Below are 20,128 nucleotides of genomic sequence, written 5' to 3'. Positions count from 1 at the left end.
ACACACACTCTTCTCTTCCTTATTACTATGCCAACACACAGATACAGCCCCCCACGAAGGTCAAGCAGCTGTGGGGCATCGACGGGCGAGTGGCAACGCTAAGGCCTCGGGCAGATAGGCAGATTATTTCTTGCCGTGTTTACGGGTTTCCTAGCAACAGCGACTGCGTGGCTTGTTTTCCTATGTGACAAGCCCTGGAAGAGAGGCCAGGAGACTGTGCCAGAGGGCCATGGGAGTTTACTGGCTCCAGGCTTTGCCTTCCTGGAAAACCTAGCCTGGATACGTGAGGGTACAAACAGCCAGGGGCAGTTTTCTGACATCCAGCTTCCTGTACAGCAGCACTTGCCAACAAGCCGTGACCAAGAAAACTAGGTACCTAAATAGCTATCCTCTCCCCCACGTCGGTGAGCCTCCTTTGCAGATAGAATGGGCCTGACTGGTTCTGGCCGACGGTTTATTTAAAAAAAAAAAAAAGTGATACATGTTTGTCCCGCTCAGGCAGTTCATTGCTGACACATTTCCCTGCAGCATCAGCCTGGAAGGCCGAGGTGGAAGGCTAATCCCTCACACTAGGGAGAAATACATGTTGCATAAAGCCATTAGTCTCGAGTTTGGCCATTGCAGCAACTAGCATGAAGCGTCTTGACTCATCAACCACTCAGCTTCCTTCTCGACCTCTCCATATGGCACAGCTGAGTTCCCGGACGTCCTTTGTGACAATTCCCAATCTTCTTCGCTGGTTCATTTTGCTTTGCCCTTGTATGTCCCGGGGTTCTGTGTTCAACCTTCTTCACATCCAGCTGGAAATGCAGTCTGGAAAAACTCCCCTCGTCCTGGGATTTCAACTATCACTCCTATGGTGACAGCTTCCAAATCTACATCTCTGGCTTGGGGGCATGTCTGACCCTAAGCATTAGTTATTCAAAATGTGGGGTTTCACAGGGCTCCTAGAAAAGTGGTTTTGATTGAAAACGGAGCCCTGTTAAGATGTACAAATCGGGTTTCCCCCCCCTAAGTTTACATTTTTTTTTAGAGCTAGCAACTTAGGGGTGCCTGGGTGGCTTCAGTCGGTTAAGCGTCAGACTCTTGGTTTTGGCTCAGGTCACGATCTATTTCATGAGTTTGAGCCCCGCATGGGCATCTGTGCTGACGGTGTCCTTGGGATTCTCTATTCCCCTCCCCTACTCACCCTCTTTCTCTGTCAAACTAAATAAATAAGCTTTAAAAAAATAAAAAACAAAAGTTCGCAACTTAAAGGGACTGTATGTCAATCATTTAATTTTAACTCAAGTTCCGAGGATTACAAACTAGGACAAAGAAACATGAGTTTTGCAATCTGGAACCCTTATATGCTAAAAAACCAATGGGGGTGGTGGTGATGGGAATGGTGTGGGTGTGGGAGGAAAGCCCCAGATGCAAGGTTTTCCCCATTTCCCACTATAGCTAATTTCTACTTACCAACTACTTTTGGCCTCATTCTCTTTTGCCAGTGTTGCTCAAACTTTAGCGAGCATGAGCAGTATTTGAGGGGTGCTAACACACAGATCGCTGGGCCCCATCCTGAGTTCAATTCAGTAGGTCTGGAGCAGGGCGTGAGTTTGTATCTCTAACAAGTTCCCAGGCTATTGGTGCTGAACTGTACTTAGAATCATTGCCCTGTGCCTAGAGTAGCAGTTTAGTGGCAAAGGGCTCCAGCTGGATTCTTTCCTAGATCTGCTGCTCATCAGCTCTGTGACCTTGAGCAGGCTATTATTCCAAAGGGAGACCACAGCTTCAAGTTTCAATGATCTTATTGTTTACTTTCACGTAATGCTGTTCTTGTGCTTATCCATCTTAGCCTGCTAACGTGCCATATATAGAATTCAAAGACAAAAAAGCAGAGCATTGGGCACCTCCAGATTCTGCAAGCAGCAAAAACCCCCAATGAGGCTTAATATTCTCCTGGGTGACAATACACACCCGGAGTAAAATTAATGTATGATATTGTCCTTCCTGATGTTCAATTATTAGGATATTTTTATCTAAAGATAGAAATTGAAGATTGACAAGAGCCATTTAAAAAGACATTGAACACATTTATCCCATAGGGGCACATCATCAGCCTTAAAACCCAACAAAAGACTTGCCTTGATATATGTAATAGAATCCAAGGACTCCTAACTACCGTACCTAATTTATGAGGTTATTGATGCAACTGTTAGCAATCTGTGGACATGCTAGAAAGGGTTGGAATTGGTGCGAGATGAGGATATTCTGCTGTCTGCTCTGAAAAGCACCTCTCTGCCACCACCCGGCCCCACCAAAGGTCCAATACGTTTCATTAGTTTAGGCTTGCTGCTTGGATTTTGTCACACCTTCCCATTCCCCCCCTCCCCCCCCCCGCCCCCACCACTTGTCATTTTACCTCATGACCGTTCTCAGATCTCTTCCTAGACTGAAATCCCAGGGCTTGTATTCCAACTAAACTGTCTTTACTTCCAAATTACTTCAGCTTTTTGTAAAAACTTCCGTATGGCTTACATATTACTCACATAATCTCATTATAAGAGGTGTGAACCTCCAGCATTCACTGCCTGAAGCACTCATCTGGCTCTAAACTGAAGGAGTGGGTATTCTGCCCGATTAAATTCTTCGCATGGGTGTGATCTGCTACCATTCCTCCGGGATTAGCATCAAGGTGAGGAGTCTCCTCTGCTTGGTGAAATCTTACTCTTCCTTCAATAGGCAATTCAGAGATTATCTCCTCTGACCTCCATCTATATTGCACCCATTCTGGTAACATCCCACATTGCATAGTCTCGTACGGTCACTCCTGAATTCCCAGGGAGTAGCACAGGGCCTAGCACTTAAGAGACTCAGTAAATGCTCTTTAGCTACTAATCTACTTAACTATAATCTATTCTAACTACTGAACTTGCACTTTTTGTACACAGGCTTAAAAAAAATCATGCATGCTTGTCATATGAAATTCAAGACAGAGAAGCAGTAAGTTACACATTCTTCATTTTGCAGGGGTTAGGGCAGTCAAGAACATTTTCGTAATTTTGGTGTCTTTATTCGCCCTTTTTCTCACACACACACACTCTAGAGGCTAATTAGTTTTACTGTGTTTCTAAATCTAGACTAAAACGTTATACTCTTAATGGAGTTGCAATGTTACCACAGTGCAAACCAGCTTTGCAATTAATAAAAAATATTTACTTAGCAACTGTTGAGAGCAGCTTCTAAAAATACCCACCTCCCCTTTTCCAAACCTAAATATCTAATGCAACACTTTATCACCACCATGATTTGTGTTAACTGTCCACTGGCAGAAAACCAAAGTGTGCTGCCTGACACCCCCCAGAAATTGTTTCCAATGGTTATTCAAACTATTTACTTCCCTGAATCAGTAACATTGCAGCCTTAATATGGTCATGTTGAGAATGGACTACATTTTTTTCTACCTAACACATTATACTCCTTATATAAATGTCACTCTCGGGCTTGGTACAGTACAGGGCGGGGGGAAGAAAACCCCTTCAGTGAATGTACTAGCATATTAGAATAACCTACACAAACCTGGCCACATGAATATGCTCCAAAACCGTAAATGAAACATTCCCCCCAAGGAAAAATACCTTGACCAACCATCGAACAGAATGCGATTTTATCAATGCATCCCATTCTTGGATTAGGTATGAATAACTTATCTTACAACACTAGTACTTCATCATTCTGATTTCAAAAAACGGATTTCAATTTCTAGTAAGACTGGTTAATAGCAAAATTGGCTGACATTTTCTTTTATTAGCACACAGATGGGTACTTGGTGGTTAACTAGGTAAAAGTTGGCTGATAAATGCATTATATAGAAGAATTCCTCTGGCTTAACAGCAAGTTAACACTAGGAAAAGAATGTCTTGGTGTGAGTTCTAGTCTTGGTTGTGGTAATTTCAATACATCTGTACGTCTTTTTGGGCTTCATTTCTTTCTTTCTTTTTTTTAATTTATTATTTTTTAAATTTTTTCAATGTTTTATTTATTTTTGGCAGAGAGACAGAGCATGAGTGGGGAGGGGCAGAGAGAGAAGGAGACACAGAATCTGAAGCGGGCTCCAGGATCTGAGCTGTCAGCACAGAGCCCGACGTGGGGCTCCAATCACGAGCCATGAGATCATGACCTGAGCCGAGTCGGAGGCTCAACCGACTGAGCCACCCGTGTTGAGCCACCCAGGAGGCCCTTTTGGGGCTTCATTTCAATCAACTTCCAAGAGACTAAAAACAAAAACAAAACACCAAGATGTAGAATTTGGTCCTAAATGCGGGACTCAAGTATATGAACAGCCAAAATTGAGCTAGGTTTATGAGGAACCTTTTATGGCACTGTTTTGCACTTTGAAACTCTTAGACTGCCATCCTATTCGATATGCATTTAAAGATACATAGACTAGGGGCACCTGGGTGGCTCAGTTGGTTAAGTGTCCAACTTTGGCTCAGGTCACGATCTTGTGGCTCATGACTTCGTGCTCCGTGTCGCACTCTGTGCTGATGGCTCGGAGCCTGGAGCCTGCTTCGGATTCTGTGTCTCCCCCCCCCCCCCCTGCCCCTCCTCCACTTGCACGGTCTTTTTCTCTCAAAAATAAACAAACATTAAAAAAAAAAAGATACATTGACTATGTAAATTAAAGGAGGAAAGCGAAGTTCCTGAGAAACTACGAGAACATAAAGTACCTCCTACAGCCCTGTGCCTCAGGATCTCCAAAAGTAAACAGGAGACAGGACTTACCTCATGGGAAGCTGTGACAATCAGGCAAATTATATTAGAAAGGCGCCTGGCATACAGCATTCAATAAATGGTTAATATTACTAACCTCTGGGTTTCAAATGGCGATGAAATTTTAAAAGGGCACCAGGTCTAACCATATAAAAACTAAAGGAAACCAGGTTTAGGTCTTGGCTTTATAAAACCTAACAGCTGTCACATCTTGGGTAGTCCCACCTTTCTAAACTCTTTTCTATCGGGAACAACAGTAACTGTCATGACTAAGGACTGACATGATGTCTGTTGGACAGCTGTTAAGTTCTAGATGGATTCAAATTCTAATTCTGCAAGATACGCTATGAAACCTAGAATTTGTCTTTAAAATGGAGATGATCGCACCACCTTTCCAATGGAGGATCCGGGCCAGGTATTTTTTAGAATGCTCCTTGGCAAGTAATGCGTATTTCTACTTGGTAATACTTTTGACAACGTAAATGTTCGTGCTTATCAAACTTGCACTTGCTCCCTTTAGTAAAATATTGACTTTTCAAATGCAACATTACTCTTATCAGCATTCTTTTAAGAGCTTTCCTTTCTCCTCCTTATATACAAATATGGAAACCATGGGTATTTAAGTTACATTGTCATCAGCATTTTCATATAACTGATACACTTTTGGCCAATAAGAACCTTTCAAGTGGCTCCAGCGTCCTGACACATACTCATCCTTTTTTTGTGATTTCCTTTCTTTCTGGCACAAGAATATTCCAGGTTCACCTTGTATTTATTTTCTCTACCCCAGACCTGAAGTCAGACACTTCAAGAAGCCGTGGTTCCTTAGTATTTAGAAATCAAGACCTGGGCGCCCGGTGTGCTCACTGCTACTTTAGTAGCATGAGTTCCAGACCCTCAGCGAACACAGCTGGAAAATGAAACCATACACATGCACATGCGCACACACAAACACACACACAACATTAAGGTCATGAAAGAGGAAGGGTGAGGAACTGTTCCAAACTTAAAAACATAAGTAAGTACGGTAAATGGCTCTTTTGTTGGACAACACAAATTGTCCTGGACAATTTGAAAGAAGGGTTATGAAAGACACTGGGACTACAGACGGAATTGGACTAGAAAACTGGGTCAATCTTAAAATGTTCTGATCTTGATTAATTGTACCATGATTAATAGTTTATCTTTGTTCTCAGAAAAATTAAAATACTTCCGTAACCTACTCTCAAATGGTTAAAAAGTGTATGTTTAAAGAGCGATATGCAGGGGAACCTGGGTGGCTCAGTCAGTTGAGCGTCCAACTTCAACTCAGGTCATGATCTTGCAGTTTGTGGATTTGAGTCCTGCATTGGGTTCTCTGCCCCTACCCCGCTCATGCTCACTCTCTCTCAAAAATGAAAAGAAAAATAGATGTGCAAACAGATTGGGCAAAATGTAAACTGTTGAATCTCCTGAGCATAAGGAAGAATCATTGTACCATTCTTGTAATTTAAGGTGAACTAACTCTATGCCTGATGTGGGACTCCAACTCATGACCCTGAGATCAAGACTGACATGTTCCACTGACTCAGCCCGCCAGACACTCCTTAAGTATCAAAAGGACAAAGCGTAAGAAGCACCTCGCAGACTGAAGGACGTTATTTCCACAGGTATCGGCTCAGTTCAGAGATGACCTAGCTCTGGCCTTGTTAAAGTTTGAACTAGGCTGGGGCGCCTGGGTGGCGCAGTCGGTTAAGCGTCCGACTTCAGCCAGGTCACGATCTCGCGGTCCGGGAGTTCGAGCCCCGCGTCGGGCTCTGGGCTGATGGCTCGGAGCCTGGAGCCTGTTTCCGGTTCTGTGTCTCCCTCTCTCTCTGCCCCTCCCCCGTTCATGCTCTGTCTCTCTCTGTCCCAAAAATAAACAAACATTGAAAAAAAAATTAAAAAAAAAAAAAGTTTGAACTAGGAGATTTAGTAGATAAACGTGCACAAGTCACTGTGTCATCGATGAAAAGGGGGATAAATTTTTTATCTTAAGAATAAGCTAAAACAGTCTATGTAACAGATTTTTTAAAGAAGTAAACTACGCGGGGGCGGGGGGCACGTGGGTGGCTCAGTAGGTTGAGCATCTGACTTCAAGTCAATTAACTCACAGTTTGTGAGTTCGAACCCGCTTCAGGCCCTCTGTTGTCAGCAGACAGGCCGCTTCAGATCCTGTCCCCCTCTCTGCACTTGCCCTGCTGGTGCTCTTTCTCAAAAATAAACATCAAAAAACAAAAACAAGTTTTATGTCCAGCATGGGACTTAACTTCACAACCCCAAGATCAAGAGCTTCATGGCATCAAAGAAACGTATATATAAACACCTAAATTTTGCTATAGGCCAAGGGATTTTTGAGGGTTAATAAACGAAAGTAGTTTCATACAGCTGTTAAATTTCATCCTAATATGGAATCTCTCCCCACTTCTTCCAAATAAGATACCATGCTGGAAGACTGAGATTTGGACCTGAACCATAAATTCCTCTAAAATGTCTCCTTCAGTAAATAAGATGCTTCAGTATTTTTCAGGATTTTGACAAATAGGGCATACTCTGCAGATTCCACAGTCCTTTTCCCACTGCCACTGGATGATCTAATCCTTTCCACAGCTTTTGGGTCTATGCTAAAATGTAGAACTGTAAAGGTCTCTTCAGTCGGGAGCCTCAGTCACAAGTTTTCCACACTTTTTTGCTTTCTTGGAATGGCCCTGGTCTCCCTACAACAGCTTCAATGGTCTCCCTACAACAGCTTCCATACTTTGTGATCCTTCCAAAGGGCACCTGAATTTTATCCGTACCTTTAATGGTCCTGCAGCTACTTACTACCTTTCATAATTAGTCCCATCTTTATTTCAGATTTTTCATGTGCTGCTCCATTTGTCTACATTTCTTTGCTAAACGCCTTAAAACCCTAAGACAGTTCGACGTCTCTATTTTAGGTGCTCTCATAACACCCAAATGCTTACTCTTTAGCAATGGTTACAGTGATACAAAATTACTATTTCTTCTCTTATACTGAGCTGTTAAAAAGGGATGGTCTTGGGGCACCGGGGTAGCTCAGTCGGTTAAGCGTCTGATTTCGGCTCAGGTCATGTTCTCACTGTTCAGAGTTTGAGCCCCACATCAGGCTCCACACGGACAACTGGAGCCTGGAGCGTGTTTCAGATTCTGTGTCTCCCTCTCTCTGCCCCTCCCCTGCTTGCCCAGTCTCTCTCTCCCTAAAATAAATAAACATTTAAAACAAGGCTTGGGGGGGGGGGGGCGGGGATGGTCTTGGGTCACTTCTGAATTCCCTGTAGCTTGGCATAGTCCCGGACAGTCTAAAATCGACTTGGAATGTGCGCTACAATGCCAAAACAGTTCATTTTTTCAAACCCTTCTGTATCCAAATATTCACCTATAAAAACATACATGGCTGGAGTGACAAATGGCCAAGTAGAATAAGAAATCCTGAATTTAAACACAAGATGAGTCACTACAACCCCTACATGTCCTGCTTGGCCTCCTCACTATGAATGACACTGATCTAATCTACTGGCCACTTCAACACTCTCTCCACCTCCACTTTACTGTTCCTCCCATTTAGGGAGTTATTTAGGGAGTCAGAAGTTCTTTAGGGAGTCAGGTGCTGTGGCTCAGGTCTACGGTGGTACGGACACCAATGAACTCAACACTGCCCCAGCACTCAAATCGCCATTACAAACATTTCTTTGCGATTTTGATCCCGACGGGTGTACACAGTAGCCAATGGTAGCAGTTCCCCGAAACACTTCTTTAAGGGATCTGATCTGGTACAGGCAGAGGCAGAATGAACCAAGTCACCATGCCAGGCTGACAAATAGCAGAGACCAAACAACAGAATGAAGTGTGAAGTCCCAGGAGGGCTCTCCCAACTCACAAGGAGGAGAATCTTCCTTCTCATTGTGGACTTCTAGTCACCGTGGGTCCACAGCCTCAAGCAACAGACACAATGCCATCTGACCAACAACGTGACCGTGGCCATGGACGGCTAGTCTGACAGCTCTCCTACTGTTCAACATTTTCACTACTTTTGCATTATGTCCTCATAACGGGTCTAACAGTCATTTCAGAAATCAAGTCATCTTACTTCAACAAGGTACTGTTTGATGATTCAAAGACCGATGAGATCAACTTACTCTTGATTCATCACCATCTTTGGCCATTTTAAAAGATGAGAAGAGCACGAAAACAACCCTGTCAAGGTACAGTCTCACAAGGTCTCACTTTAAAGGGGACGGCAGATCTGAGATAAATTTTTGTTCATGACGCTTTGCTATATACCTCGTAGAGACCCACTCACATTTTGATCACATGCTTATCCGTTGAAAAACTAACAAGAAAACGTAAAACATGGCTACATATCCATCTGGCTCAGGAAGAGCCCTTGTCAGACCACTGAATTTTCGGAAGCGGAGATGAAGTCCAGGGGCACCCTTCTTAGAAGTCCTACAGTTCATTCTACTCAAGTCAGAAGAACCCATTCTCTGTATTTCAGCAAATGGTAGGGAGAACTAGCTTACTGGCTTGGTTTCTAAAATCTTGACTGCTATGTTTATTATAATGGAATTCAGTTTATAGCCATTACAGTATTCTCCGCTTGAAACATTTTAATAGCACTGCAAGCACTAATAGGAAAATCTCTTGCTATTTCTTGATGGAAAATAATAGAAAACGCAAACCTCCCAAATTCCATTTGTAGGCCATAGGAGCATGAGCACAACCGTATGGGAGGAGATAACCAGTCTCTCCCTTCATATATATTCTTTTTTATTTTCTTGTTATACCTTCCCAAAACAGAGACATTCAACAGTAGTTAGAATGGCCATCTCCCGACATTTAAAAAAAACTGCACCCCCCAATGGGTGAACAAAGTAGAGTAGTAACCTAGAGTTCAGCTGAGTAAGCCACTGCGGAGCCTTAAGTGGTGAGGTCTTCCAATTTCAGAGTGATGTGTCTTCAACTTGTATCATCATTTTAGTGGAAAAACATAATTTAATTTTGGTGAAATGAGATTCATCTCCCGACAGGATTAGGAACAGCATTCACTGAATTTCACATTCTTCTTTTGTGAACTGTGAAGAAAATGAATGGTAGCTAGAAGATCAATGGGATTCCAGCTCCAGCTGCAGATGGAATGAAGATATACCAGGACAGAAACACCTATATTTTGATTTACAAAGCTAACAGCAGTTTGAAATCTGCAACTTAATTACAGACCAACTACACCACAACCTTTTCAAATGGCAAAAATACAAAAAAGTTAAGTGTTACAAAAATATTTCAGAAAAAGTGCATAGTCTAAGTGCATAGTAAATAAAAGCACTGAAAAATATCTTGCTAGAGGGAGTTCAGCTCGGAAAAGTTATTACCAAAGCTAAACATTTTTATTTTACACAAACTATACTCAAAAATAGCTTTATGAGACTGATTTCTGGCTAAAAGTATCAAAGGGTTTATTAGTCAAGAAACAAATACCTTAACTCACATGGGTGGATAGAAAAGAAACAAGTAAGCTGCCTACCCCAAAAGTTCGCACTCATTAAGATTTCTGCAGTGGGAGGGTGCTAATATATTCTGTAATAGCAGAATGTGGTGATCATGGAATTAATTATTGCTAAAGTAGATTTAAAAAAGAAAGAGAAAAAAAATAAAACAAATTAAACCTGACACAATCTGAACAAACCTGTCAATTTACAGTTTCAAGGTTATTTTACAAAATACCTACATTTACAACAGGCTCCTGGCAGCATTCAGACAAAGGTTCTTTTAATTAATCCTGACATGCTATAAATGAATAAATTACGCTATTTAAAGAATTACTGTCAATAAATTTTTCTTTCTATTGGGTCAGAAAGAGGAAAGAGAAGAGCGCATTTAAGATTAAGAGGAAGCGCACAGAGAACTTAGGGGAAAGAATGGGGGCTTAGGGAGGGTCAGGAATCATAGGAACCTCACCTGGCCACCTGGCGGGATGCTCTTCAAAGTTAAGAATCAATCTGCTCAAAGCCAAATTAACCAGGAATTTAAAGAAAAGCTACAAAATGGTAGTTAAACCCTTTAACGCTTTCATTCTTATGCACAATCAGTCCAGCGGTTAGTGCGAGGCCGCAGGAGTTAGAACTCGGAGTCCCGGCTGCTGCGGCACTAGGTACTGTGCCTGTAAGTCATTATAAAAGGAAAAATAAAGAATGCCTTTCCCCTTCAGACCAAAAAAAAAAAAAAAATTTTTTTTTAAATAAAAAAATCTGAGGAAAAGTTGTAACACTAAATCTAAAATGATTCGCAAAGGAACTGTATGTAACAAATGGCTTGAAGTAGTCTATTAAAAAATTGGGGAGATTTTGATTTCATAGTGAGTCAGCAAGGCATTTTTGTTGTTTAAAAAAAATCTCATTTCCTTACAGAAACAGTTTTTAGTTTTTAATGAACTTGTAAACAAAAAAGCTCCCATTTCAAAATAAAAACAAAATCCCAGATCATATAGATGTTTACAGTGATTACATTTATCTAAGCAACATACATACATGTTCAGTTGTAAGATGTTAACTAAATTTCTGTGACAAATATGCTTTTTTTTTTTAATACCAAGAACATTATAGAGTTAATGCAGAGTCCTAAGGATAATCTAGTAGTCACTAAGTTTTTCTTAAGTCTTCACTTTAGATGCTGTTATTTCTAGCACAGGTAAGCAGGCAGTCTTCCGAATGCTCAAACACTGGAATCTTTGGTTGCTACCGTATCAAGCTGGCTTGCAAACAAGAAGCCAACCATTTTAAGAATGTTTTAAGTGAACAACTTGCAAACCCCAGGGGTGGATAAACCCTAAGAACGCACAATTGTGAGCATTTACAACCATCACAACTGTGGCTGAAGACTGTTCATGCCGTTCTTCTGAAATGAGATCTCAAAGCAGTATAGTTCAAAATAAAAGATTTTAACAAAAATTGGCATATGCACAATTTCTCCACCAATTTGTGTGTCAACCATTTAGAGTTAACTTTTCCACTTGAAAAAATGCAATAGAAAACTGGACACCATGTTTCACTATCTCAGTTAATATTCACAATTACAGCGGCTACAACTCAGGACACGGCATCACCAATGCTGCCCAGAGCCAGTTTATACTGAAATTAAGTTCTTTACACCAAGTAAATGGTTGTTCACAACCACTGTCTAGTGTACATATGAACTAAAATTCCTAGATTTGGGGAGAAACAAATGCTGCTCCGATCATCTGCTCTGCTTCTTCTGTTCCTTGATTCATGCTTAGAAACCTGTTTAAAAAAAAAAAAAAAATCGAAACAAAAAAAGAATGTTACAATTCCAAGTTACAAAAGATTTTTAAAAACCACACCCAAAACTGGGAAATTGGGTGGAACTGGGCCAATAATTACTTTGTTAGAATGGTGACTCAGAATATTTTCATCTATTTGAAAATCACAGCTCATCTTAAAACTACATACAAAAACTTTTCTGTTCTAGGTGCCTTTACGTAGGAGCGGTACACAGTGAATCAAAGCCTTCCCAGTCAGCATACACTTTTCAGGCCCGAGAATTACTGGGAATTCCAATGAGCCTGTTTTATTTATTTCTAGACTTCTAGCACCTAGAGCATAGAATGTGTTCAAATATTTATCAAACGAATGAAAAATAAGATGGTTTTGACTTAAAAATTACAAACTATAGTCTTAATCATACTATATGCAGGAACTTTTCTGCACATTATTTCTGATCCAAACAAGGAGCAATAAGCTTTAATAATAAATGTATTCAAGACATAATTGAGTTATTCCATAGAACACAAACCTGGTATGATTTTCATCACAGAAACCTTAAACCTTTAAAAACATTGTACTTCCACCAATAATACATTAAAAAGTTTTGCCCTGGATTTGAAAACCTAAACAAGTGAGGCTTTTTTGTTTTGGCTTTATTTACTTTGCAAGCCTTCCCACCCTGTAAACACTACCTCCCTCTGCCACAATTAGACTCTTAAGACTTCCACACATAGGCAGGTTTGAATAGAAACCAGCCTCGGGTAGTAACAGCTGCATGTTCCATCTGTGGCAAAAGACCACTAGAGCAAGTGCTTATCTCTATTACCTACAAGCTTTATCTAAGGCAGAAAGGAAGTATGCCCATTCCTCAGCCAAAACACGAAAACCCCATCAGTCCACCTCTTCTCACCAAAAGCCTTCCCTTGAGGTGACCATGCCCCTTGGTTCATCCCCTTCCAAACCCCTATAGCTGGCCTCATTATAGCTCTTTCTAGCCCACTCTGATCTCTCACTTCTAAATTCAGCATGGAAACCATGTTTTTATTCATCATAAACTTCTCCCTTCTTTGTGCTTCTCAAACATTCGCTGGACCATTTCCAATGGGCTCTGTGGGACAAATAATATGCTTCTAAAATCTATGCCTCCCCACACACCCCACCCCCGCCCCCCGGAAAGATAACACCAAACATTTATATATCATTTTGGGGGAAATATGGGCTCACTTGTTAATTAGGAATTTGTTCATTTGAGGGCTGAAAGTCATCTTAATTCGTTTAAAAACATATTGTGCTAACACTGTGAGGACAGTGCTGTACACATTCTTTCGCTCTCTACGCCGACTAACAGAGTAGACACAAAATAAACCTCTGTTAAAAAAAATAAATAAAATAAACCTCTGTTGCCTGCCCAAGTACTAAATTCATAAAGTAAATGCCAAAATGAAAAATTTTATGAAGATTTCTGAAAATGAACTTCATCACAAGGAATATTCTATTTGGTATATATTACTAAAGAGAATTAGCAAGGTAAGCACAAAAAGAAAAGGCTGTCAGATCAAACCTGAATTAAAACCCTTAAAATTAAGACCATATTCTGTAACGTAATTCCAATGTTAAAATACAGAATACTGTGAAGCAAATTAAAACTATGAATTAGCTAATTAGAGGTGACCCTTACCCTGATGAGCATTTGATTTCAAGTCCTGCAATTATTCTTAAATATGATAAAGAAAAATGTTTACACAGCTACTAAAACTGTTTAACACACCTTGCTATGTGATTACGTTATACTGAATAATCTAATTACTATGTTGAATATCCAAACAGCTTTAAAATAGAAACCGCTATCACTAACTAAAAACAAAACGTAAGTTACAATGTCAAAATATTAGAACACTCTTGTGTCTTTAATAGGGATAAAAATTAGATCTAGGTAAGAATTGTATCTGTTCATCTGATATTTGAGAAATTACTGGGTCAGTTAATGATTACAATTGCTTAGGAATCAGACAGAGGCTAGCCTAAAAATATTCCTGAAGGAATAGAGCAGTCAGATCCAGATGTAACTCTTCAGATTGGCCAATGGTAGGATACTCCACCCAGGGATCAATGTTTCTCCAGAGAATTGTCCTAAGATGTTACTCAAGTTTATGTAAGAAAAATCTCAATGGGAGCATTCAGCAAGTATTCAACATTCAATCTTCAAGTGCATTCCTTTTTCCAGTGTGCATTGATTCCTTGGTTTTTATCTTGTAATTTAGGTGGTGTCTCCTGGCTTCTAAAAGTCCAAACACCCATCTTCACTGCAACAACAGTTAAAATAAGGAAGGGATCCCTTTGCTCCTAAAAACAAAAAAAAACAAAACAAAAAAAAGGGAGCAAAAAGCAAAGTCAAAATTGAGTTGGACCATCACTGTAACTACTGAGTTAATAGCTACATTTAAGTTTCTTTTCAAATCTGCAAAAGGAAAAAAATGTTTATGTAACTAGTGAGATTCTACCCCTTAATCCAAAATCTGAAAAGTATACATTGGCTCTTATTTATGAATGCATTTCTGATGTCCCTGATTTTTTTTTTTTTTAAATAGAACCACAAATTAGTTCAAAGGGATATTTATATAATAGTAAGGCTTGAAGTTTGTGATGGGCTTTTTAAATTTCAGTATCCTTTCCTAGTGGAAGACATAACTTTTTAAAAGTAGTCTGAATGCAGTATTCACATTCATGATGTAATGCCATTTATTATTAGTTAACATGTCTGTGTTTTTTCTTTTTTGGTTTTTTTTTTTTTTTTTTTTTTTTGGCTGCACAGAAATCATAATCAATCTTGGAGAATTTTGAATCAGATTGGCACTATAAAAGCTCAAGAATAAAAACACAAACAGCTACAATAAGTTTTCCTATGCTAAACTAAAAAAAAAATAAAAGTTGGGAAAGAGATTTTTTATCACTACAAATAAGATAAATGACGACTTAGTACACACATTACCCCTTCAACTGCCTTTAAAAAAAAAAAAAAAAACCAGACTGGGTATCTCTTTTTTTTTTTTGTCTTCCCTATTACAGAATTCTGAGGTTGTTGAACTTGAAATACCTGTTACAATTGATTCCTTCCCCAACTGGTAGATGGTCTGCATTATACACCACTGAGTCACAGCAACACTGTACTCCTCTAGGTCTTCTGACTGCTGTGGTATCGTCCAGATTTTCTGACAAGTTCATGTTTGGTAAGTCCAGCCAGCCTTGGAGATGTGAGATTCATTCAGATGACCACAAATCAATTCTTGCACACTCGTCTTCATTTCCTGTTGGGTTACTGAGCTCTTTTCTCTCCAGTGGTAGTGTCCACAATGAAAAAAGCTGACAAAAATTTCAGCAAGCAGATGCAGCTCCCTGGCACTTCTTTAGATTGAGTGTATTCAGAGAAGATCAGTCTCCAGATTATTTCAAGGTCTTCCCCTGTGATTTGGGTTACGTTGCTGAGTGACCAGCCACGTTCCTAGCAGCAATTGGTGAAGTCAGAAAAAGTTAAGCTAGACATAAATGGTAGGTGAATTCCAGTAAACACTGGAAGGTAATTCAAGGAAGACCATGGACATGGTAGGAGAATGTGATAGAAAAAAATTTCTATTTTTTGACTGTCAACAATCTGACATCCACGTATGTGATTATGATAAAACTATGCTTAATATCAACGGCTTGGAGTAGTGAACAGAGGGACTAAGATGATAACAGAATTATGTAAGGATCCACCTTTGGCTTCACTACCTTCTGAAATTCTCCCCATCTCTGACCTCAACTAAAGAAATGGTGAACTCAACTGGATTCTGAATGTCCTAAAAAGATTTCCTTTTCCCTTTAGTACTTCCTAAATGTCTTAAAAACTACTTTCCTGATAATCACATACAGTTGAATAAAAGGAAGCGAAATGAATTTGGAAGTGTCTCAGATGTGAATCTTTTATTTTCCTCTTTAACATGTATAAAAACTAATTATAATCTTGTGGCGTAAGAGCACCGAAAATTAGTACACATCATAGTGGGCTTTACAAGAAACAAGAAACACCTTATTTCTTAGTCTTTTGATGGGCCTTGGAATGGAGTACTTCAAAAGATCTTTTCTTTAGAAAAGTAATTAGGATAGAAGTCTATTACACATAATAAACCCATCTTAGCTGAGTAAGTCAGACTTTAAAAGACTTTTTGGACATTCACAGTGAACTGCTGAAACAACTTATCACACACACACCTTTCCATGGAAGAAACATCCCATATACAATTTTCAAAAACTAAAACTAATAACGTAAAATATATTAATATGTCAACCAGTTCCGGGGATTTTTCCAGGAATAGATATCCCTGCAGTATACAGTTTCATGTGCTGAAGATACATTTAAGAAACCAAATTCTCTGCTTTGGAAAACCTCAGCGTATAATTCCGTGAACAAAAACTGATAGGATGTATTAGGTAAGTGCCTTCTAAAGTTTTAACCAGAAAAATGTATTATATGATGTTATCGTCACTGAAAGGATTTCTCGGAATTAGTGAAGAGTTGAGCTGCAGGGGAGCTCTTCCTTGAATAAAAAAATGACTGTAGTGGACCCTAAGAGAATAACATGCTTTTAAACACCCTAATTACATAGAGATTGAATAAGGAGTAAGTCACCTAAAGGGACTCTCTTCAAAGTCCAGACTTCATAGGAGATTTCTCAATAGATGGTCTGGATAAATACGGCTGGGGTTAGGGAAGTAGGCTCCCCAAACTTATTTCATGCCACCTTCAAACCTGCCGTACACATTCATGGCTTTATACTGAGGGGATTTCACATGAGATCTGTCTGGGGCACTAAGTTCTAGATCCAAGACAAAACAAACGTTTCGAGAAGCCAAAGATCAAACACAATTTTGTTGTTTGTACTCCGGGGCCTGGCACATTTTAGTAGCAAGCAGTACTTTGCTTGGAATCAAAATATACCACCTGAAAATGTCTCTCTGAAAGCAGTCAATGGTAAATGATGCATTTTATGAAAAATCCAATTTTTCAATATTTTACAAGTTAATGTTTATGTAGTAATTTATATAAACCCTGTGTCTATGATTGCCGTGAAAATTTTGTAAGATTTTTTATTTTTTTTAGGTGAACTCTACCCTCAAAGTGGGGCTAAAACTCAGGCCCTGAGATCAAGAGCCATATGCTCTACTGAGCCAGCCAAGTGCCCCGAAAACTGTGTAAGATATTTAAAGTTGCTTTTATGAAAAATAGTTACAATACAAAATTAAGGATTAAACTTAAGTTTAATTACAATTTTTTTTCCAAGGAAACATACTAACTCACTGGATCCAACTTCTCATCTTTAAGACCTAGATGAGGCAGGACAAAAATTCTGCTTGTTTATTGAGAAAGAGACACACAGTAAACTAACAATGGAACTAACTCAAAATAAGGGAATTCTTTCTGAAGGCTGCTGAATGCCTGAAGTGAAATGTTCTAGGTCAGATGAGATTTCAATCTAATTTTAGTTCTAGAAACTGCAACTCGTGATGATCCTATTATCCCAGCTAGCTTTAGGCAAAAATTGGTTTCATTTTATGAAAAAAAGCAAATACCTTAATAGATGTTAGGCATAACAAGTCTTAAGTTTAGAGACGTTACACTGGTAGGACCATTTCTCAGTGATACCAGCTAGCTACCTAGTGCATCAAGAGTTTGGCACTCTGATTAGCTATATCATGATTAAAACACTCAAAAGGGACAATTAGGTCCCAACTGAGATGCAGAGGCAAGCATCAGTGTTTGTTATCCTGAGCGGAAATTTCATCATCTAAGAACCCCCGTTACGCTAAGCTTTCAGCTGTGAATCCTCCCCCAATACAGAAATGTTGAAGAAAAGAATCTCAACTTCATTCCTAACAGATGAGCTGCTGGGATGAGGATGACACCAGTGAATTCTCCTTCTTGAAAAGTAACCTCAGATCGGAATCTGTTTTTAAATTACCAAATTGTTCAGATACAATACTAAAAATATAGCCCAAAGAAGGCTAGGTTCAGACTAAAGCAGTCATTCAGAAATGAAATAATTAGAAACCACAAAAACCAAACCTTACCTGCCCACCCCTTCCAGAAAGTAGGCAGGTATCAGGAGGTAAGCCCCAGAAAGGGAACAACGGGGGTAAAGAAAAGCAAACAAAAACCATGAAACTCGGGAGTCGAACTGTATGGCAACAGTGACAAGAATGTGCCCCAACAGTTCTACTCCTTAGTAGCACCAAGAGTGCCAGAGACAGAAAGGAAAGAGACTAGCAGTTCAGTGGCATTTGCCCCAGTTTTTTCCAATTTGCAAGGCCTAACTGCAGAGTTCAATTCCATAATGAATTCCCAGACCCTGAGTATTTGCAAGGTTCCATAAAAGAAAGCCCAAAACAAAACAAGCGTTTTAAAATTAAGAACCTAGGTAGTTAAATAGCAACCAAAAGAGAGATCTGGTTCTTGAGTAGGAAAGATGTGTCGAGCTTTTCAGTTATTTGAGCATTTAAGAACATAAATGAGATGCTCCGCAACCGAGAAGATAGACACTTTGGGGTCAATGCCAGACGCACCACCTCTGGAAATCGGACCATGTTCACCATTTTTCATTTTAAATGCTACAGCATTAACATGCAGAAAAATTCTTAACACTGTTAGTCTGAAAGTCAAAATACCACGGCTAACCAGATTCATTATTAAAAATCAACAAGTGTTAGGTCTAGGATTTTGGATTGATTGAGTATACCATATTCCCAACACCAAATGTTTATTTTGGAAAGGGTTAATGAATGAGTAAAAAAGATGCAGTTGTTAAAAATGACCCAAAATCCCAAGAGAAATGATATAATATATACACACATATATGTATATACAAATACATATACATATATATATGAACAAGGACATTTGGGTTTAAAGTTAGTAGTCAAATTTTCCAAGGACGTCTCTTTGTAAAAACACAGAGCCAAATTTTTACTTCTTTCAAAACCACTTCCTCGATCTAACACTGTTAGAAATGAAGGAATTACCCAATTTTGTGTTCAATTTGTTCCCTGTCACGTCACTTGGTTCTTGGCTACTAACCTTTCATGTTACTCTTGGTTTTGTCAGTTTGCTTGCCTGTGGGGGTTTGGGCCTGCTGACCCTGCCCACTTGAAGAGGCTGCCTGCTGTGCTGCTTTCTGCTTTAACATTGTCCAATCAAATGTGTAGTCATACTGGTGGTTCAGAGTCCTGGAAAACAGAAAATGATGTGTTAATCCTTTAATAATAGAGTCTGGCTAAACACTCTACTGAACCTGCAAAACAGGGAGGGCACTTTTTAGAAAAATGGTAGTATTTTCTCTAATTATGGTAGCTCCTAAAAGAATTCTTTCCATATACATGACTTTTTAACTCTTCAGTTCCACTTCTTACAAGTCACAACTGAAGGAAAATGATGTCACCACACTTCAGTCTGATGTATTCAATAAGAATAAATCTTTTTCAAAAAGAAGCTGACTTTTAAACTTTCTTGAAAGAGGCAGGGGAGTGGTAATGAACAGCACTCAAGCTATCAATTATCTAGGGAAACATCCAAATAGGAAGCACCTTCTAAGAACAAATCAGAGTAGGTATGAGAATGTAAGCTTGGTGGGTGTGTGTGTGTGTGTGCGCGTGTGTGTGTAGATGTGTATGCTGGTGGCTTGGAAAGTAGACTTTCCTGGACTTAGAGAATTACCCCAATTCTTCTTCTCTTCCAACTAAGATTTCCAGCCACATGCACTCTATCTCCCTCCCCCATCCGCTCAAGACCATTTCTGGGTTGCACCAGGGAACCCTAGAGTATGAGGCCTGGTCCCACACCATCACACACCCCCTAACTATCTCGTATGTAAATTGCTGTTAATTTTGATATTAAATAGGGTTCCATAGCAAAGTTAGTGTTCCAAGGACCACCAACAGTCACTTGAATTGCAACATGAGTTACCATTATCATGGAAAGATTAGATTCTTTGAGTTTGAGTCAACTGTTTCTCCATCCCAAGCTAAAA

General features: G+C 39.6%; 1 protein-coding gene and 1 long non-coding RNA gene across 10 annotated transcripts in view; one reads left to right on the top strand and one right to left on the bottom strand.

Moving 5' to 3' along the window:
* Window positions 1–9,544: 9,544 nt before the first annotated feature.
* CSNK1A1 (casein kinase 1 alpha 1) overlaps window positions 9,545–20,128 on the bottom strand; it is a 48,601-nt gene continuing 38,017 nt past the window's right edge. For 2 of the 9 annotated variants that reach the window (XR_006300002.1, XR_006299968.1), the window contains 3 exons: window positions 19,216–19,328; window positions 15,166–17,432; window positions 13,955–14,414 (listed from right to left, as the gene is read on the bottom strand). Coding sequence is in view for 5 of the 9 variants with exons in the window: in XM_043598185.1 (XP_043454120.1) it covers window positions 12,061–12,068; window positions 19,180–19,328 (157 nt within the window). In the remaining 4 variants the exon portion in view is untranslated. Of the gene's footprint in view, window positions 12,069–13,954; window positions 14,415–14,830; window positions 19,329–20,128 lie in introns of those variants that run through there. The other 7 variants (XR_006300000.1, XR_006299963.1, XM_043598185.1 and 4 more) reach the window with 6 other exon arrangements.
* The window catches only part of LOC122493666, a 27,652-nt gene continuing 18,335 nt past the window's right edge, over window positions 10,812–20,128 (top strand). The window contains exon 1 of the long non-coding RNA XR_006300007.1: window positions 10,812–10,920. This is a non-coding gene — a long non-coding RNA (uncharacterized LOC122493666). The remainder of the gene's footprint in view (window positions 10,921–20,128) is intronic.

The sequence above is a fragment of the Prionailurus bengalensis genome, chromosome A1 (genome assembly GCF_016509475.1).
Source record: "Prionailurus bengalensis isolate Pbe53 chromosome A1, Fcat_Pben_1.1_paternal_pri, whole genome shotgun sequence".
NCBI classification, from domain to species: Eukaryota; Metazoa; Chordata; class Mammalia; order Carnivora; family Felidae; genus Prionailurus; species Prionailurus bengalensis.
Note: the sequence above shows the minus strand (reverse complement) of the source record. Positions and strands in the feature narration are given on the sequence as shown.